Source organism: Argiope bruennichi, chromosome 6, assembly GCF_947563725.1.
Source record: "Argiope bruennichi chromosome 6, qqArgBrue1.1, whole genome shotgun sequence".
Taxonomy (NCBI): domain Eukaryota; kingdom Metazoa; phylum Arthropoda; class Arachnida; order Araneae; family Araneidae; genus Argiope; species Argiope bruennichi.
The window spans coordinates 9,237,087-9,260,023 of NC_079156.1; the positions used below are offsets into that span (position 1 = coordinate 9,237,087).

The 22,937-nt window shown below is 30.0% G+C and overlaps 1 protein-coding gene across 6 annotated transcripts in view; it reads right to left on the reverse strand.

Moving 5' to 3' along the window:
* LOC129971045 (uncharacterized) overlaps positions 1-22,937 on the reverse strand; it is a 183,808-nt gene that overhangs the window by 52,266 nt on the left and 108,605 nt on the right. For all 6 annotated transcript variants that reach the window (XR_008784748.1, XR_008784750.1, XR_008784749.1 and 3 more), the window contains exons 7-10: positions 14,634-14,738; positions 12,653-12,759; positions 6,612-6,794; positions 1,618-1,674 (exon numbers count right to left, since the gene is read on the reverse strand). Coding sequence is in view for 1 of the 6 variants with exons in the window: in XM_056084512.1 (XP_055940487.1) it covers positions 1,618-1,674; positions 6,612-6,794; positions 12,653-12,759; positions 14,634-14,738 (452 nt within the window). In the remaining 5 variants the exon portion in view is untranslated. The remainder of the gene's footprint in view (positions 1-1,617; positions 1,675-6,611; positions 6,795-12,652; positions 12,760-14,633; positions 14,739-22,937) is intronic.

Here is a 22,937-nt window from a genome sequence, read left to right on the forward strand (position 1 = left end):
ACTGTTAGATAATAGTAAGTGAAAGAAGGGGATATATTGGATAAACTATTAAAAATGGAAAACAAATTCACAATAGATGATAGTTAAGTTGCAAAAATAATAGCATTACAAGTCATAATAATAGGACAATATTAGCTTTACCGTTGATACTACTTCGTATTTCCTAATATTTCTATCGCCCTTTTCGATCCCCTGCTGTCCTGCATCACTGACTTGACCTCCTCTTAGAATTTATTTCTAATTTCAGAATCATTCATTATAATAAAACATTCACCTAAGTGCTAACTATCTTCAGCCCAAATTATCAAATGTAATAAAAAATAAATTAACTATTTATTTATTATTCATTTGTATCTAATCATGTTGCCATTTAAGAACATTTAAGTACAGAATGAGTGCAAATGATGACATCTGCTGATTATTAAAGGCAAAGTAGATTGGTGATACCACTGGACCGAAACGGTTTGAGAGAAAAATTGAGACAAAACATGCAATAATCGCAGATGATTAAAAACGATGTCTGAAAGACAATACTTGTGAGTTAAAAATAATTTAATTATTGGTATTCTTCGTTAAGAATCTGATAATTGTTTCATTCACCAATTATCTTTTGGACGTGTTGCACGGAAAAATTTACTAGGAAATAGGTGACAAGAACATAAAACCGTAAAACTTTCATTTATTATTAATTATTAAACTTTATTTACTACCCAATGATGCATTCCGCTGCTTTTTCCTATATCTTTTTTTAAAGATATTTAGGAATAATCTAATAAATAATTTTAAAATGACTTACTTTCTATTGTGATTCACAAAAGGTGCGCACTTTTAAAAGGTGCTACTTAATGCAAGAAAAAAAAATTCATGGTTTTGCGTTTATATCACCTTTTTTCCAAGTAAATTTGTCGACGATACCCGCCCAAAAGATAATTGACGACAGAAACATAAAATCCAATTGGTAAGAAATATTTCTGTTGAAAATATTTCTTACCAATAATTAAATTATTTTTCTTTCAGACATCATTTTTATACATCTGCAATCACTACGTAAAGAAATGTTTATACATCTGCAATCACTTAGTAAAGAAATGTTTGCTTAGTTTTAAAATCAATAATTTAAAGTGAAATTTTTAGCATTCTTAATGTTGATAATTATTAAATTGTCAGTCAATAATTATAAAATACTTGTTATATAATAGTTCATTTTTCTTAATTATTGGTTTTCTTTATTTTTACAGGAAAAAGGCATTTCTATTGAATAAAAATACTGAAGTGTGCAGTTAATAATGTAATGAAATTTTACAAATGTAAACAGATGTAAAATATCTTTACATTTATTCATAATTGACTTGTTTCATATTATATCTGTTACGAAAAAAGTGAGCAAGTTTTCCTGGTGTTGAATATTGTATCCAAGTACATGTTTAATAAAACATGTTAGGAGTAATCACAAACTTTGCAACAGCTTCGGAAGCAATATTCATGGAAAAATTCAGGTTTGAATTCAAGAATGCCACATTTACTAGCACTTGTCGGTTGGGGATCAAAGGGATGGTCTACACATGAGTGGAGCTACATATTTTAAATATTTTTCAGATATTTAAGCAGAATACTTACTTGTCGTTTGTAAACAAGATTTGAATGAAGCAAGAGAGATGCACTGTTCAGGAATAGCTAAAAAAAGATTACATTGAATATTAAATCATTGCTAATCATTCGATACTTTAGAGATGCTGAAATTAACAAATATACTTAAATCGATAGCAAAATCAAATGCACTTTAAATATCGAATGAATATTCGAAATTGATATTCTTAGAAAACATTTGAGAAATGCTTTAAAGGATTCAGAATATTTTTTAATAATTTATAAAGTATCTCAAAAGATTATTCTATAAAAAAAATTTGGTTCATCATAACTTTCAGTTTTACTTTTAAATTAATTTAAATTATCCATGAGTATTTTATTTTACTTCGGCATAAAAGAATTTCGGCATAAAGTATAATAAAAGTATTTCTTAAAGAAAATGAAGATTGGATTTTATATAATCCTTCCTATCCTATATATAGGCTAAAATTCTTCAGTTTGTAAAATATACTTGACACTCTAATGTAAAAAAAAAAGGTCAATTCTTTTGCGACCAAATTTGATTAACTTATGAAGTTCTGATTATCATCATTTTAAAGCAAACAACAATTTCATATTTTAGGAAATTCCAGCAGAGAAAGTGCTAATCTTCGTCGAGACAATCAATAAAATGGTATAAAGGAAGTACAATTTTATAAAATAGATTAAAAGTTTCCAATCATTTTTCTCAAAAAGAAGTGGAGCTTTCTTTAAGTTTAAAATATTAATGTCACATGAATATTTTGTTAAGTATGGATTCTTTTTAATACATTAAGAAAAAGCTCTTAAAAATTTTATATTTATTATTAGCACATCTGAATGCAGAGTTATTTTTTCTAGTCAAAAAAAGTTCGTTCTGAAGAGTTTTCAAAGTCTAGAATTAAAAAAAAATTTTTTTACGAATTGTGCTTCTTTCGGGTAAGTACATAGAAATACTTCTACTTCTGAATAGAAAGCACTTTAAAAAGATTCGAAGAAAAGTAAAAAAAAAAAAAAAAACTGCTTTTGAAAGGGTTCTAGATTTTAAAATTCTCAATTGAGCTCGTAAAAAGGGTAATACTTGATTTCGTGGATGTGATAAGATGAGAAAAACAACTTCATGATTAGAAAAAGGTAGCTCTTGTAGACATTGCAAACATTTTGAGACAAATTCCGAGAAATCAAATGAATCAGGTACATAAAAAACAATACTAAAGATTTTTTAGGAAGAAAAGATGTATTAAAACATTTTACAAACAAAAATTGAAGAAAAAAATTATAATATGCAAACTAATATTGATTTAGATTCATAAAAATAATTCTTAAAAAAATCTCTTACTGAATTCTAAAGCAGAATTCGTTTTTATTACAATTATTCCTTACATTTAAATCTTTATCATAATTATAACGAAAATCGTTTTTTTTGCTCTTATTCATTATAATGTAGCAGCATTAATATGGAATCAAAATTTATTTCAAACTAGCCATTAATTGATAGTTAAGTTATAATAAAATTATGTGAAACATGTCGAATCAATTACATAGTTCCAACTATACAAACAAGAAGCAAATCAAATGAAATAAATTTTTTTTAAATAGGACAATTCTTTATTTCTCTAGAAATAAACGCGTCACATATATTTTTATGGGTTCAAAAGTATCAAGTTTCATATTTTTTTCATTGTGAATATAAATAAAAATCGAAAAGATCAATATTTATCAATGAAAAAAGAATTGTAGAGTACAAATTACAAAACCATTCATTAATCTTTAAATAAAAGGACAATTATATTTATTATGATACAACATATCAATTTATTTTATATATTAACAAATAAAACACACACTACTTTCAATAATCTTTCACTCGCGATCATATTTCCACAATCATTTAGTTCTAGAGCACGAGGCTAGCAAGAAATAAATTTTCCGATTTAGAGGACTCTGAAATGTGTTTTATCGGTCCAAATGAGACAAAATTTGAAGTACTGATAATTAAAATGATATGTTTGATATTTATTTTGTAAAATAATATAGTGCCAAAACTCGCCAACAGATGGCGATATAACATACATTATATTCATTTGTATACATTGAAAATTTGAAACATCATTTACGTTTCAGCGCATGTCTATTATATTAAGCGGCGTTTACAAGAAGCCAACTACTGCGCGCAATAAAAGGCCACGCCTAGATCAGGAAGATCATATGACCGCAATGGGGCAATGGCAAATAGTTCTCCGGAGGGGACAATTATTTATCATGATTGCTCATCCCATTGCAAGCAATAGTTGACTTCGAGTGAACTTTGCTTTATTCTTAAGATAAAGAAGGCGGATCTTGCATAAGCATTAGTTGCTTCTCAGCACATCATACTTATTTTGCAAGGAAAAGTGCTACTGGTAAAATTTTTCTATCAAAGATAGCAGCGGTAAAAAATTCCAACACATGAAATGGATATGAACAGGTCCTATATCCCCTCCCCCCAAGATGATATCGAGCTTTGGAGCAACTAGTCGATTCAGCATTCGTCCTGGTAGAGAATGAAAGCGAATCCCGTCTTCTAGCTTTGTATATGTGGCTATTACGATATTTGAAGCCAACAGTCAGTCACCTCATTGTTAATATGCCAGCTGTTTCCCGTATTTGGATTTTGTAATTTTTCAACTTCAACAACATGGATGCTTTCAGAAATCATTTTCATGCAGCATGGCGCATCTTCTAGCCTTGATCGTCGAATAAATCTATTGCGCTAAGACATTATCTTACAAACACACCGGCAATCCACTAACATTTCCTATAGCATGGTTCCTTCATTATCCTGATATCACACTCTGAGACTTCTGGTTGTAGGGTCCCCTGGAGGACAATACCCATATACATTTGTGCCAGATCTATAGGGCAGCATTCGATGCCATGTTCTGGATATTCTGGCAGATTTGCCCCAGTCAGGTGTGTAAAATGTGATTTTGCACTTAGAGCACATTGTTGAATACGAGGAGTCATATATTGAGCCGTTTTAATGTTACTTTTTTATATTATTTAACATTTATGAAGTATATAAAACGTTTTATGTATCATACAGCATCGCTTATCGGCGCAGTTTCGTATTAATTTTTATATTATAAATGTCAGGTGCGACATTTGAATTATCTGTAATTCAAACTTTATCTCATTCAGATCAATAAAATAGATTCTAGATCCTAACGAAAAACTTATTTTTTGCTTACCGTGTACTTTAATGGAGCGAAATGGGGCGTTTTGAAAGCTGTACACTGAACATTAGCCTTTAGAAGCGGACTTTCTAAAGGCTAATGCTTGGCTTTCCCCCCACCCACCCCAATGATCTTAATACCTGGTGTTTATATATATATATATATATATATATATATATATATATATATATATATATATATATATATATATATATATATATATATATATATATATTCCTTCTAAATGGTTGTTTGGTAAATTGCTCTTGTTTTTTGCATGAGAAATAATTAGAAGAAAGAAGTCGGATAAACCTTTCGAATAGCGTTTTTTTGTTTTTTTATTAAAATTAAGAGCCAGTTCTTTCCAGAAGAATGAAAAGCTATGTTCTTCGTTAATATTACATCTGAATGGAAGAAAAATCAATTTGCCAAATGCAAGAGTTTAACCATTCAGAAAATTCCTCATTAATTCTTCATAATTTTGAAATCGCAATCTTTCAACAATCATTAAGTTTCCTGGCTCTTATCAACATTTTTGAGTCTCGTATTACTTAAAAAAAGTACCCTGCTTTATGAGAAAGTGCAATTATTCAAATATTTGAAATGGTTCTTCAAATGTTTTCATTTTCAAAATTAATTTGCTATTGCAAGATTTATTTTTAAGTTGAAAAAAAATCTTCTTTGGGTAATGAAACTATTAATAAGTTTTTAGCCTTCCAGCAGGACGCCCTCTACATCAACATAAAAGATATAACTTATTTCACTATTTTCAGAGTTTAATTCTTAACATTAGGATGTAATTGAGTAAATGTTAATACGTATTTTAAGCATTTTTTTATTTAAAAAGGAATGGGGAAAAAAATGTAATCGTGTAACATAAAATGATCAATTGAATATTTACATTTCTAATATAAACTTATAGAAATACCATGGAACTAAAAATACAACAGAAATTTAAAAATAAAAAGCAAAAATTCTGTATCATACTGACTTTATTGCACTGTTGCCGTCAGCGCAATTGTCCTTATATACATTTTTATATACCTGTATATATACCTGTTCCAAATATATACATTTTTGATAAACCTCGAACAAAATCTACAAACATATGGTTTTAGTATGGTTATCATTTTGGCAAGTTTGCATCTTTTTTTTCACTTGATGACTTCACATTCACCCCTTCAAAACCTAGTCATGTTTTTTTTAATACTTTTAATTTCACTTTGCTTTGTAAAGAGGAGTAGGCGCTCTTCACTCACCGCATTCTTTTTTAAGAGTGTATGTAAGCTTTCGTAATCATTTCCTAATAAATATCGTTTCTTTATTGTTTGTCGAAAAAATAGTTGATTTCAGCCGCAACTAAAAAAAACTTTTTAAAATAGCCAATTTTTCAAAATGAGAAAGAAAAGGAGGTGTTGCAAAAACTTTCCCCATTCGTCTCACGTATCTATGAAATACAAATAGAGGATTCGCAGAGCTTTATTAACAGGAATTCCAAACGTTTTCTAACAATTCATTGAGAGAAGTTACAAGAACAGAATTCTTAGTTTTTTGACATGACGATCATTGTGAAGAGCGGCCCTGATCAGCGAGATTTTCACAGACGTGCCGATTGCAAGATTAAACAAAACTTCAGCGATTTTCTGAAATTTAATAATTTTATGCGCAACATATACCATTGGAAAAATTTCCATAAATATGATTTTGATACATTTGGTATTAGATCTTATCTTGCTCTTGGTTATAAAAGAGCTATATATCATCTTGAGGTAGCTTGAAAAGTTTACTCACATTCCAGGTGCTCTCGAAGTCAGTTTGAGAATTGGATAGAATATCGGTGTCGAACATCATGTCAACGATCGGCTCTCCCTCTGACGGATGCAAGCTGGATAATCTGGTGGACAGGAAGTCGTAGAGCTCGTCCAACACTGCGTTCACAGTCTTCTTCCGGTAGCCCATCTGCCAACTGTCCATCTGCAGGAAAAACAAAATGCGTCAGTTTGGGATTTCAAAACACGCTTCGTTTCCAAAGGCATTCATTCAGACCTTTTAATCTTAAGTAATTAAAAGACCCGTAATTCACAAAAACCAACAAAACTATAAGGAGGATGAAGTGAGCAGTTTCTGTTGGTCAAAAAGACTGGAGCATTCTGGAAAATGTCCAAGGATAAGAATCTGTCTTTGCCTTAGATGAGCATAATGGAACGGCTTCACGCTTTGGATGACCCTACCAGGAGATTACTCCCCCTACGTACATCGTCCGTTCCACCCGAGTACACCCCCTCGCCGGATAGGAACACATTTTGAGGCGACCTGCTGGAATTGGGGGGGGGGTATTAATATGGCGTATTCCACCTGCGCACCAATGGTACACGGGAACATCCTCTGGCATACTGCTGGAAATCAAATGTGACCGTGGCTCCCAGACTGCTCTGGCAAGACTAAAAAGTGGCCACCTTAAGTGTTTTTCCTTTGAAAGTGGTAGAAAAATCCACCCCATTTCTAAAAAAATGCTTTGAATATCCAGCTTCACCGGATCACATTTTGGATTGCATCGAACTTTCTGAGGTAGACTTAACATCGATCTCCTTATTATTATAGATGTTTCGGAGGTCAACAGCCTACTGAAGCTGATCTGACATATGTCAGATCTTTTGAGGATAAGAAACAACAACAATGTAATTCATCCACAAATACCTATAAAAAGGAATGTCAATATCGTAAATGGTTCCATTCTCGAAGGAGAGAAGTTACTCAGGTACTATTCTCCTATTCTCCAGAATAATATTTCTGAAAGATCCCAAGTTTATTTGTTAATTGGGAGGACAAAGCATCTCTTATCTTGTGATCAAGTCATAGCAGATGGCGTTAGACAGACACAAATAAACTCATGAGGGATTCGAAATATTTCTTGACATTCCGAATTTTTTACGCATTTTTCTGCATTAAAAACTTTTATTGCTTGCCTATTTGTAAATATTAATAGAATGTTGAGGAATATGTAATCCATGTGTTAATGGATACAATGACTCATCTTGGTGTATTAAGAAACTAACGTGTCCTTTTGAAGAGAAAATTTCATTTTCGGCTCTTATACCAAAGAATGTGGAATTGCAGTTGAGAAGCGGGGGGGGGGGTGGATACAAATTGCCCTAATCCTATGAATCTGGAACACTGATATCTGATATGGTCTATCGATGTACTTATTTATTATACTAAAATCACATGTGATCCTTAACATATCACGAGAGCAGTTAGTTTCTGGCAATGTTATCTGAAATCATAGTTAAATAATGAAGAGAACTCTAAACCAGAAGGTAATCCTAGTAACACGTATTTCTCCGACTACAATGACTGAATGCAAGTCATTTCTAACCATGTTGCATCTTTTTCTTGCTAACCCTCTTATACAGATTAAGATAGTAACGAAAGTTCATATATTTATCATTTAAAGGAACAAAAAATGTTTCGCTTTTTTTTTAAGATTCAACTAGGCATTTGGATCGGATGCACGATATTTGATACTTCCTTTCCGATAGAAACAAGTACAAATCCGCATAATATGTGTGCGGATTTGTACTTGTTTCTTTGCGCCATCAGTTAAATGATCTTCACTTTTCGGAGAAGTACCCTTTTTTGCCTTAAATTACTGGACTATTTGGTGTGACTTGAAAATACAAAGGGACATATGGATCTCCAGCAGGAGGAGCCGTCAAATGTGTTAAATTCATACTGGCAACTCATATATCATGTTTAAAATTATTCACTTTCAATGCTATTAAAGCGCTGTTCTAGCATATGCAGTGTAATTCTTTGCAACGCCGGTTGATAGCAGAATGCTTTCTTTCTTATAAAGCATAGGTAATACAACCATAATGTAACGTAATTTCATGCAAGGCCAGTTGATAGCAGAATACTTTCAAGCTCAGGGTTGAAAGCAAAATGTCCCGTGCTATTCTTATTCAATTTTTGAAGTTAAATCCCGTCGTGATTACTGAAAAATAGGAAGAATTTATCAGCCTTAACTATCTATTCACAATAAAACTTAAAAAAAAACTCAAATGACAAGTATGTTTTAACATTGTAATGAAATAAAAATTTTAAAGAAACAGTCATTATTGATGAAATTAACGCCTTTTATCGTTTACAGGCCAAGATCGTGATTACACCTGTACATTTTAAATACATTCCACCCTTGTTAATAAAATATTTTAGAGTCACTTGGAACAACATTAAATCTAGAAGTTTAGCTGGAATTATTTTTAGAATCCCTTTTCCGTGTTGTATGTTTCAAATTTCAGAAAACCATAATAAAGTGTAGGTAATAAGATAGGAAACACTGAAATGAAACAATGAGTTGCATAACAAGAACATTCGAGCCGGCGTCCTGGTATAGGGGTAGAGCGTCTTCCCCGTGATCTGGGCGTCCCGGTTTGGACATGGTTGTTCTATCTGTGAGATGTGTGAATGTGCCCCCCTGTAAAAAGGGGTTGTGCAAGCGAATGAGAGATGCGTGAGTAGTAAAGTCGTACTCTTGACCCTAGTTGGCGCTACTATAAAAACAAGAGACGCTCCCCTTCCAGCTTAAAACCGCTGTCTTCGTAACAGCGCGCTTGTTCCGTGGCAAGTGCCATAAGAAACAACAACAGAACATTCGTGCACAGATCCAAAAAGTCGCGCATTCATCAAGGATCAATGACATCTCATAATCTCTGAAATTGCTGCTAAAAGAATTTCGATTTTTTAAAAGGTTTGTTTTAAAGTTTGCTATAAATTAAAGCATAAATGATAAGATTTTATAATGACTTGAGAAAATGATTATTCGTTCAACTTTCGCGTAATGCTATGACATGATCGGCTTTACTCGAATTTACCACTAGAAACTTTTTCGAATCTTTAGTTACAAGTTGTGAAAGAAAATATAACGAAATACCTGCATTAAACTGATTTGAGTACCTAAAAGGAATGCTCGCATGAACACACATATGAAAAATGATATTTTGATTAAAGTTAATATTATCTTTCAGTCATTTTCACCCTTTGCACTCGGATGTCTCCTCTCAGGTACCATCAAAACAATGCATTATCTTACGTTTTTTCTTTATTTATTTTTTAAATTTTGCCACTTAAAAATTCCTACAAATTGGTAAGAAGAAGAAGAATTCATTTTCGGGGAAATTCAACTTATTATATTTATTACAGCAACCAATAAAATATATTTAATTTCAGAGCAATAAATAAATCCATATATTAGATGAATAATGATACATCGAATGACTTTTCCGAAGGCAAAGCGTTATGAGCAATCAAAAGCCCTTTCAAAGAGGAAAATTGTTATTCCAATTTAATTCGTAAAATAAATTCAGTATTGGTGGAGGAATTTTTATTTATCGGTAAGACCAAGATGCATTTTACAAATCTTATTGTTAAATTCATATGTAGTACATGTCGTAAAATTTAGCGAATGGTTTGAAATATATTTGTCGACGAAAGTAACAAACTAAGTTATTATGATGAGGAATTTCGCAATTTATTTTAAATCCCTGCATGCAACCATCTTAGGATAAACACTGAAGAAGCAGACATTGCAAAATGGTAGAAAAGCAAGAAAAGAACGAATGATATATGAAAAGAATTCATTTGTTGTTAGCACTATTTTTTTTCTTGTGTCTCTTATATTTCTTATTTTCCATTCATTTACTTTATCCAAAAATAATTTAAACTTCTTATTTTCTCTTGCATATTGTAAATGTAAAAAATAATACAATAAAGGTTGGATAAATTTTTAACCCTAAAGTGCATCGTGTACTCATTTGTGGTTGCATGTTCTGATTCCTTTAATAAGTGTCACGTGACTGTTCGAAAGGGCAGCAGTGAAATGCGTTTTGAAATCTGTAGAAATCTGTCGCCAATTCATGGCAATGGCGGTACTGGGATTAGATTGAAATTGGAAAAAGGCAAAGATGGCAACTGTATGAATAATTCTGTCATTATATATATTATAAAAATACTTTTTTTTTGTATTTGCTAAACATAAATTCGTAAAGATAAATTTTTAATTTGATAGCAGAGTTGTTATAATGCGATTTGTGTCACGGGGATATTGTTCAACTCATAATGTAGTCATTTGACTCATTTTAAATTCTTTTAATTTCACAAAAAATAATTTTTCTAAATTCTGTGCAATTGTTCAAAACATATTTATTTTTATTTTGTCAAAATCATGTATGCTAAGGTTAATTTTCACAGGTAACCGAGTATGAATGACCACTCATAACTCATTTTTGAAATCATACCTATCTGTAGTTTAAGAACGAGATAACTGAAAAATGCACTAATCTAAATAAAAAGATATTTCTTCGGAATTCTTCACTCTAAAATTTAGGGCATTTTAAATAAATCCGTTAACAGATCGCCTGCCTTTTCGTGATGATGAAATGAATGATGAAAACACCGTCATAACATTAATATAAATGTCTATCAAATTTTAGACCCAATCTATTAAAATGCTGACTGTTTATTGATTTATGCATTTTAATGCATGAGAACTCAATAACTCGAACACTATATATATATATATATATATATATATATATATATATATATATATATATATAAAATTCAAGATTGGTTATCCACTTATCTTCAGTACAAATTTCTGCGTAAAATATTTATATTCTTAGTCTTCAAAATTAAGCTTTTATTTTTGTTCGGGAATTAAAGCTTCTTGCCTTTTTATGACAAGGTGCGAATGAAAATGCAAAAATGATAGATGTTGTTGTGGATCAAAAATTGTTATGATGATGTGGTGTCAAATTTCTGAGAAAAAGCTGACACTTCAAGTGTCATCATTACTGACGCTTTCTCAGGAAACTGCAGAATAATAAGCATCTGATCAGCCGAATCTTCGGAACAAGTTTTACCTCAAAAACAAATATTTCCTTTCTTTTTACAACTTTGAAACTGGTGGCATTTTGAAGGCTCTCAGATTCCTAATTTAATCTACATAAACATTTTTTCTAATGGTGTGAGAAAACATTTTATTCTTGAAGTAAAATAAAAGCAGTGTATCTCATAAAAAAAATCGAGCAATTTTAAAGAAATGTTTTATCTTTGTTCTTTTTTCACTTTAGTTAGGGTAATAATCATATAAATAAAATTTAAATAATTCTTTTATTTGTTCAGGAATTTATTAAGGCTATGATAAAAACTGCAGTTCCTATGGACTGATGGTTTAAGCCCGACCAGTTGTTAGCGTTTCTAAAATAGCTTTAAATAAATTCTAATGTCAAAAATATTATCTATTTGTATTTAACCACATATTATTATTGTTATTTAATAATTCATTTCGTCTACTTCTCTTGTATTGCAAATAACGGTTAGTTTATGTACCAGGTCTTACAATTTAGTAATTGCCCCTTGTTACCCACAAGTGGAAAATGCAGATTGAATATTAAGAATAATAAAAAAAGACTTTTTTTCCATTTGGGTCTTGATTTGGGGGTTATTTTTTTTAATTTACAGCCAGTCATCCTGTTAAAACAGAACTTAACCGTATAAATAGAGTTTGTTGTGAATGGCTGTTAGCTATTATGTTTTGTAGTTAAACTCCAAAATTAAATTATTTTATGCCCAATTGTTTGTGAAATTATTCATTAAAATTTATAATACTTTAATAAAAAAGTAAAAAAAAAAAATACTTTTTTTTTCTTAGTCTATGATAAAATGAAAATTAAATTTTATCCTGAATCAGATTTTCATCCTGCACTGAAGTTATGAATCAAAATGAATCACAATTTGAATGCAGAATGGAAAAAAATTATTTTCCTTACCTCCTTTTTGATGGCAAGTATGGGAGGGGAGTAGCATGTGGAAAAATCCGGTTCATTCCATTCAATTTTCCCATTAAATCTGACTTTGCACCGACGCTTTATATAGCCTGAAAAGAAAACTCGTGTCATTTGAAACGGATGGCAATTTACTCGCAATAACAAGATTTTTTTTTTGTTTTATACTGTATTGCATTTATATCGAAACCAATATCCAGAAATAAAACGGTTAATAGATATGAATTTGATTATCTTATCCTTTTTCATTTTATTATTTAAAATCACTTTCGTATAAATTTTATAATACAAAGTAAGAAAAAATATGCACAGGCATTCCGGTATTCTCCAAATACAATATTTTTTCTCTTCTATGCCGTGGATTATCAAAGTTCTTAAATTCAAAGGTTCTTAATCTCCGGAAGCATTATTCTGCAGAAAAAAAGCTGCATTTTAAATAGATTTTCCTAATAAAAATTCATATGGCATTTTTAAGAATAGGAAACAATAAGAAAAGATTCAGTTGTACAAAAATATCAAAAGAAAAAATGTGACGTGCGAATTAATTTTTATTAATATAAACTATAGTACCTAACCAATATATAACGGCAATTCGTTTTCACACAGAAATCGTGTTCGTATGTAGTGTATCAGTTCTTGAGAAAGTTAGTAACTAAAAAAAATGTTTTTTTTTGTACTTTTATTGATTGATATGGCAATAATCATCATCATTACAATTCTTCTTTATCACTATTGTCCTGTTTACCAAAAAATTATTCGAGAAAAGTTGCTTTATGTAGTTGCTGCAAGTTGAAGATCCTTTTTAATATCAGTATTCTTTACACACCATGACACATTACTAACCTGGAGTATTGTTTGATTTTGACACATAATATACCATTAGATTAGTAATATGTATATGACATTTATTCAGATAACTGTAATGTAATTATAATTGTAATGTAATTATAATGTAAATTAATTGATAATTATAATGTAATTTTTTTCGCCAATGGAAGATTGTTAGCTGATATGAGGTCGAAGCACATGCAATTCATTTTTCCTTCACTATTTGAATTCAGATTTTTGTTTTCGCACCTTTCAAGTTTCATTTAATTTTCTGAATACAATTTTTAAATGCTAAAAACAGTCTTGTGTTATACAGAAATAGGTTTCTTGAGTAATCCAAAGAATATTTTTTTCTAAATGCTTTATGAGGGGAAAAGAAATTATTTGTTCATATCAAGAAGGCAATTTGGCATTTGCTAATGTAAATTTGGATCTTCCATTTGATAGGAATTTGTCAATTTCCTGGATGTTTTCAGTGAGTCTTACAGAAAATATCAAAAATATTTTCGAGAATACAGAAAAAGTAATTATTTTTATTGCATTTTGTCAATATAATTATTCTGTAAGAAGGAAAAAGTTATTGGAGATTTTAATATTCTGAAAATGTTTAATTTTTTTAAAAAAATTCAGATATCAGTTCTGTATGTATTAGAAATACTTAGAAATTTGACTTTTTTTTCTTTTTTTCTGAGTCTCTCTCTTTCATGAGTTTAACATAAGCCAACACAATAAGTTTAATGTAACTAATTTATATTAATTATTATAAATTTAGTATTTATAGTTGATGGGTAAAATAGAATATAATTTACTTCAAAAATTTCTGCATTACTATTAGAATCTTGAAAAATAACGTACAAATTCAGTGCACACTTTTCTCAAAATTTTTTATCTTAAATATTTCATTAGCAGTGCTGACGCTACTTTCCATTAGCAGCGCTGGCGAATGGGAAATATACTTTATCATAAAATCTAGGAATACAATACTTTATGTATACCACTATAAATATGATATTTCGCGACTTCTTCTCCTGTATGCGGTTTACTTTCATGCGTTTTTGTTACTTTCAGTGCGCATACATCCAGAACTTGCTTAAAATTGCTCTTAAACAAGTATTCAGAATGGTATGAATTTCTTTACCTGTATATCCAACAGGACACTGTTGTATGTCGAATGCGTTAGCTGCAGTGGCTTTCCATCTGATTCCGTATCTTCGTTCTGGGTGACAGGTGCGCTTGTTGAAGTCTGCATAAAATACAAAAACGAAACTTTTAGAATGCATAATCTGTTGCGTACACAAAAAACCACGGTGGCCTGGTGGTAAGGTCTCGGCTTCAGAACCGGAGGGTTTAAGGTTCGAGACCAATTCCACTGAATAACCATTGTGTAAGCGAGTCCGTTAAACCCATTGTGGCCGAACATCCATCCGTTGGTGTGGTGCGGAAGTTTGGAGAGGGGTGCACCGGCTTAGGTGTCGTACTCGTCATCTGACTACGGTTTAGAATTAAGAGGGCCGTCCCAAAATAGCCCATGTGTTGCTTTAAAACCGTGACGTTAATATAACTAATCTTACTTATTCTGTTACTTAAAAGATTCGATTTATAGTATTTCTTGCAGGAAAATCTTTCATAGCAGAATTTAATCATCAGACTATAGCATTACAATAGCCTTATAATCATGCTCTCTATGTCACTAGGACAAACATATTACGAATTTTTAAAAATAATTCCTAGATAAACAAGCCCTATGCTTCAAATCACGGAGATCACAAAATCATTATCTTTGGACAAGTCCGGAAACAACCAAAAAATAATTAAATTACATCCTGATTAAAGTACTTTCTAAGAATGGCAAATTATTGGTATAATGGGATAATTTCAAAAACTGTATGAGAGTAGTTATGAATTTAACATAACCCTATTATGGTTAAAACAAATAAAATCACATTCTGTAAACATCTTTCATCTAATTATTTCATTCATAAAAGGATTTCCATTCAAATAAATTAATCTTCTTTCAACAATTATTTTGGAAAATAAGAAAATATTGAAACTCATAAATTATCCTCGCGTATCTGAAATTCGATTTTTTTTAAATTTATTTATTTTGCCAAATGACTTTAAATAATTAGAGAAGAGAGAACAAATTTATTTAAATATCAAATATACATATAATAAAATCAAAATAAAATTCTTTTCTGTATATGTAGCACCACAACTCGGGAAAAGCGCAGACACAAACTTAATACACGCACAAAGAAATGGATAAATAAAAATTTAAAAAAATTATAGCATCTAAAATTTACGATTAATTCAGTTTCAAACTCAAATAATAATGCCATAAATGCTCTTCATTAGGCTTAATTGCTAAAAAAAATCTCGAAATAGTCGGAGCCAGAACTAGTAAAATGATCATCAAACTTAATAAAAATTTTGAAAAGCAAGTGTTCTGCATTATAAATCCTCTAATTTTATCCGCTTGATGTAGTTTTAAAAATGTGCTGTTGTCGTTGATTAAGTTCCTGGGACTTTCTTTTTTCTACTCATTAGCCGGTTTGTGTAAGTGCGGTGAATGATTCTCGTCCCAGCCAGAATGACAATGCTTTACTGGAAGTAAAAATTTGCGAAGTAATGTAAAGAGAAATTATGTTTATCGCAGCGGTTCGATCCGACTACAAAATAATTCATTAAAATTTTGTTAGCAATTAGTTGTTTAAAATAAATTTATTTGCGGCGGATACTCGAGTTTCATTTTCCTCCTAAACGCAATTCAGCTCGCTTCAAAACGCCAGTTGCAAATTAATTATCTGTTTCTGTAATCTTAATAACTGGAAATATTTTGCTGAGTAGAAAAATGAAGGATGCATTTTTGGATCAAGAAAAATTTCTTTTTAAATATTCCTGTAATTTGGATTTCTAACAAAATCAAGGAAAGTATTTGATTACATTTTTAATGAGAATTCTTATTCCAAATGAACAAATGCTTATTCTAATTTACGAAGCAAACTACTCCGAAGCGGCTTCAAATTATTCCGCCATTTCATATTTCGGAAGTTATTAAAGTGTTTACCACGAAAGGATTAATTTGTTTTTGCTTTTCAGTGTTTTCATTTTCTCGGATTTTTTTCGTTGCTGTTGTTGTTATTCTAAAGAACTCCAATAACCATGTAGTCATTGCTTTTTTTTATATATATATATATATTCCTTATCTTTTCTAGCACCCACATAATTCATTATCCATTGAAATTTTTTTAAATATTAGAACTAAAATACCAAATACGATTTCTGAAATTCACGAATGAGACATTCATATATTCTTCTTAAAGCAATTTTAAGCTAAAAGAAAAATTTCTAAAGACAGTCAATGAATGATAAGGGTATTTATTTGCGTTTCCCTATGGTTCAAAATTTAGTCTCCCATCAAGGTGAACAAATACCAAGTAAGTATTTGTCATCAAAAAAAAAAGTCAAATCAAACTTTCCATTATAATTAAATCTACTTGTCATTTTCCTTATTTTATATATCGCCAATGGTTGGCAACTCATCACTGCAAATTGCAAAATGGTTTGTATTAGTCAAAAATGCAATAAAGCACTTATAGCTGAAAATAAAGTTTAAACGAAATTTTTTAAACAAAAGATTGATTGATTTTGTTCTTTTATTTTCAAATCTTCATAGTAATATGAGAACTGTGTTCATTTTTTGCTAACCATGCAAATACTTTACAGCTCTTATGGATTTCGGCATTTGCAGACGACATGAAAGGGCATCGACTTTTGGATAAAGGAATTTTTGCATTTTCAGTGACGGTATCTGCTTTTCAAATACGTAAATAAACTGTAAAACTTTCTTTGTTGTTTTAAATTTAAATCTGATTCGATTATAATCAAAAAATATTTAAATTACATAAACAATTCTAGATAAATAAATCTTGAATGGAAATGTTTAGTACTAAAAGTGGTTGCACTTAATTGTTCAGGGAAAGTAAAAAATTACATAGAATAATAAATGAAAATAAATATTTAAATAATAAAATTTCATAATCTGTCTTTTCTTATTGAAATCCTTTAAAATAAATCTGTCCTACTTTCCAATTTCGAATGTTTTATTAAAAGATGTAGCTGATGAATCTGTGGCCGAATCCATAAAATGAACCCTTCTACTCCGAGTTTGTAAAAATATCAGTAAAATAAAATAATTATTTATTGATTATGAATATAACAGAATAAAACTAATTATACTGAGCATTTGGAAAGGAATCTTAATATTCAAAAATATCAAGTGAAATTTCCTGATACCCTGTTTCTCCCAAATAAATCTGATAACCAAATCATGCACGATGAATATTTATCGATATCATACCGTATATTTCATGCTGAATACCTTTTACCTTTTGAAATTTTGTTATTTAAATTAAACGACTGAATGTTTTAATCAAGAACTTCTGTACGGACCTTCTCGAAGCAAAATATTTTTTTTTCCGTCTGGTACGGAAAATGTATGAAGCTGGAAATTGAAAGGATTAAATATTGTTTTAGAGTCTTTATACCGAATATGAAAATTCTAACGAAACTTGTTTAAAATATGCTTTATATATATATATATATATATATATATATATATATATATATATATATATATATATATATATAATACTTTTTATATACTTTATATATTTAAATTTAACTTTTTTTTTCTTTCCATGCCCATGTGCAGTGATAGATTCAGGCATTTTGCAAATTATAAGTGGTAGATTCAGGCAGTGCAAATTATGAGGCTACCATTTTAATAAATTGGTTAATTTAGATTCTCATTTCAACACATCTTTAATTTAAATTATTGATATTTCATTTCTAGTTACATTTTTTAATTTGTGAAAATGCATGCATTTTTATTCACTTGTTTATTAGGATTCATGATTGCATGATATTGAATCTAAATTCGTACGTAATTATAATTAACCAGGTGCTTGCTATTTATAAATACTTTAGTAAGAAGGTGCTGGTAAGGAAACAGAAAAGAATTAGATCGTGCATACCTCACGAAGTGTTCGCATTCTTCTAGTATTTCATATTTTATAAAATGTATACGTTTCTAAAATTATTTGCTTCGTTAACAAGAACTGCTATCATTTTTCAAACCCTTCTTTCCAGCGGCTCTTGGATTTATTTGGTAACAAGGTTAATAGAATTTTTAATCAACATGCTTGCGGCTCCCTCAGCTGGCTTCCCAGTCAGATAGTGATTATGTGAGCATGATAATTCAAAAATGAAAATAACAAGGTCCATGAAATTCAGCATGCTGTTTTTTTCATTAGAATTGTAAAGAATAAAACCTCTTTTTTAACGAAAGGTTGTTTTCATGTGTATGGGTACTTTGGGAATTTTATTTATGAAAACGCAAAGGTTGTCACAAATAAAATCCGACACGCAATTTTGTATAAAATTTTGAACCTAATCGGCGAGACCCAAAATCAACACTCTATTTTCTTCATTATATGAAGAAAATAGAGCACAAAATGCACTATGAAGAGCACTATGAAGCACAAAAATGCATAATATTGTCTTTGTATAAGAACAATTAAAGAAAGAAACTTCGTTTAATTTGAAACTAATTCATTAAATTATTCATTTTGGTGATAATATAGCGCTTTTAAAAAGAAGTAAGGGTGTTTTTCCACTATTCATTGATTTTCGTTATTACTACTGCTTAAAATGATATTTTAAATTGTAATATCTTACTTTCTATATGTGGCTATAAAAACAATAAAATTTCGTGTCATAAAGAATTGATTTAAAAACATTTTCTCTCATACTTTTTGTTAAATTTCAATAACTTTTATCTTACCCATTAAATAATTCAAAACAATGTTTTTATTATCTTTATAATTCTTCATAATGAATTTATTTTTCAAAGAGAAAGACTGGTTAACATTACGAATGAAAGCTTCAACGTATAGATTCATCGTCAGTCCCTTTTTAGATGAATGTTTTAAAATGTGACTTTCTCAAGAAACATGTTGCTGGAATTTCAAGATAAAATAAATATAAAAATGAAACCCTTTATTAAATTTTATTCATAGAAATTTGGTTTTAAAAGCCTCTCGGCTAATTTCAATAAAATATTTTAAAATGCATTTCTTTCCTTATTTGTTTTTGTCAGTCAGCCTATAAACTGAGGAATGAACCTCCATTCAATCGCAACTCAAACTTTCTTGTAAAAAATAATATCACGCCCAAGATTGTAAATAAAAATTCCCATGATGTGAAAAATCGCCATGACTACGGGAGTAGTCTTCTTTATCTCAACGGTAAAATGACTCAAGATGACGAGAGGAGAAGAAATGTAGAGTTTTTAGCAGCTCATCATACATCCATACCATTTACTGAACGAGTGCTCATCATTGTTTCTTATTTTCAAAGTGTGTATCCCTGCCTTTCACCAAAGATCTGTTACAATTAAAATTATTCATTTTTCTACTCTAATGACATCAAAATCAAAGGCTGGATGAATGAACAAAGCTTGTGTGAGCAGAGAAAAAAATATTTAAAAGTTATTAAAATCATCAGTTATTATTTGCTTTAATTAAACAAAAGGGGAAAAAACTGAATGAGGAGAGACGAATAACGCCAGCCACAGTTATAAATTTATCCTATAAATGGCGTCAATGATTTTAGAATTGAATGGAGACAAAGGTAATTAATCTTTCAAGCGAGTCATGGTGAATTAATTCCTTGCGCAATGTTGCTAAATGTGGCTATTATGTATGCATGTGGCTGTGATTGCGTGAGCATTAGATTTTCCATCACCTTCTGATAATGAGATTTCTTAATGGAATGTAGAAATTTATTCTTACATAGTCTTCAAAATCTGAAGTAATGCCGTTTAAATTGGATAAATAATTAGGTTTATCATACATTTATAAAAACTAACTGAGAACGATATCTGAAAACATGTTGTCAAATCGATAATTATAGCTTGACAGAGAAAAGCTCGAAAAGATTTCGAATTTCACTTTGCTCGTCTTAGATTTAGTGACAAGAGAGATTAAGTAATAAAATCATCTTTCTTTCTGTTACTAAATATTTCGAGGCCGATCATGTCAGCGATTTTAACACGCCAAGCACATGCATTTTTAACCCCATCCTCTCTATTTTATTTATAAGGACTAGGAATTTGCTAAAATTTACACCTGTTACTTCCTATACCTTCATGGGTGAGTTACAAGAAGAAGATTGAAAAAGCAAAAATTAGTGAAACAGTATATCTTATTTTTTACTGGACAGTTGGGGTTCAATGGACCCCTGCATGTACTTGCATTTAAGATTCTTTTAATGTTATAGCTATGACAGTTTAAGAACATGAGCAATACAAATTCAAAGATCTTCTGCTGATACTGAGAATGATCGTAGCTAGAATTCTTGATGACATTTCGGAAAGGGATCACGTTACTGAGGCGGAACAAAACGCAGATTCTGAATACTCCTGACAATTGGATCAAAAGTCTTCTGGCCTTATATAAACTGCATTATCTTATAATATAAATAAATTGTCTTGAAAGTTTCGTTCAAAATTCATTTTATTGTAAATGAGGAATGACAAAAATCTTTTTTGAGTACGCATATGAAAATGAAAAACAAAACATGACTTTTCAAAGTTGTATGTTTAAGCTTCTGTTCCAAAAAAATTTCAAATCCAAACTATATATAAAATATAGATTTTCTGATTCTCTCAATATTTTTATATAAAAAAACAACTATCTAGTTAAAAAATTATAAATTTTATACGAATGGAATGGGGGAAAATTAATTGAATTCAAAAAAGTATGGGAAAAAGGGGTTAAGTTCAATTTTTGGTATTTCTTAATCGCATTTATATCTTGAATAGAGCATATTTGCATGAAAAAAAATATTTATAAACTCTGACCATATTTTATTTTTTTACAAAAAGTCAATAAGATAAGTAGACAGTGTCTCACAATCTGGGATCAAAAATGATCCCACGCGTGTGCTAAAAAATGTTTATTTGTGCTAAAGGGTAATATCTGTGATTAGAAATTTCATATACGATATAGCTTTTTCACATCTAGCTTTGTCATCTTGCAAATTGTCGAAATGGAATCATTTTGATTTCCCCTCTCAAACGAATTAGGATCAGTCACTTTTGGAAAGTGGGCCACTTGCTCCTTGGCTATGACCCTGAGACAATTGAGAGTCAAAGGTTAATTGAGTATTATGAGCAGTTTCCAGATCGCCTATTTTCCTTTTTTATCTTATTTCAAGTATGGGAGAAAATCAAGCAATATTATTGACTCATACCACTGACTCTGTAAAGAAAGAATGATGCTATTGCAGGTGAAATTGGTTTCAATTCTTGTTTCTTGAACTTCATCATTTCCAAACGACTACTGCATCTTCGCCTTTGTATGTAATTGAGTGACTTTTCTTTTTTCCCTTTTAACTGACGATTATAATGAATATGACAACCGAGGTAATCCATTTCAGTCTCATTATTAGCATCTTGAAAAATAAAGTTGTATCAAAAAGATTCCAAGTCAAAATATTCCAGTTTTTCTATAGCTGAGAAATGAATCAATAATGTCCAATTAAAAAATTAACGAATTATAATCAAATAAATAATTGGATCTTGATACCCTTTACTGATAGTAAAAGTTCACCACATAATTTAAATGATAGTTTGTCAAATTCTAGACTTCCTTTCCATTTTTTGTTATTTGCATTTTTTTATTTATTACTTTCAGATTTAGCTATCTCTATTAATGTTTTATATATTTAATTACTTCAGGCGTAAATGAAGTGCATGCTTAAATAATTAAATATTAAGAAATTGTCTAATCATTTAATTAGTTGAAATTCACGCTGATAGTTTAAATACAGAAAACATATAAAAATTCATTCTGTGGAGAAAAAAAAAATAACAGACGAGCTTACTTTTTGCATTAAATTTTGCATTTCGTATTTGCGTCATTAATATTTTTTTTCTTGATTTTTTTAAGAAACTGGAAGAAGGAAATACAGTGTTAAAGAAATTCAATTAATGTTTCCAAGATTGAATTTCCTGTTGCTCCATGTATTTTTTTATACTCATAGATGCGTATGTAGAAAATATTGAGATTTTCACTGCTATCAATTTTTAGAAAAAGATACTGTGTAAGATGAAATCGAAGATACAGGAATAATTTAAGAATGATGTCTGTTATTGCCTATAAATAGAGAAAACGATGCATACATTAAGGAAATAGTAAACACAGTATAGAAAGGAATAAGACATCGAAATATTACGATTTAAGATTTCCTTAATTTCAGCTGGTAACAAAGATGCCTGCTCTGCTTTAAAAAAAATGAAATTAGATTTAATTTAAGTCTACCGAACCCATTATTCACCCGTCCATTCAATTCCTTTGAAGTAAGAAAACACAATTTA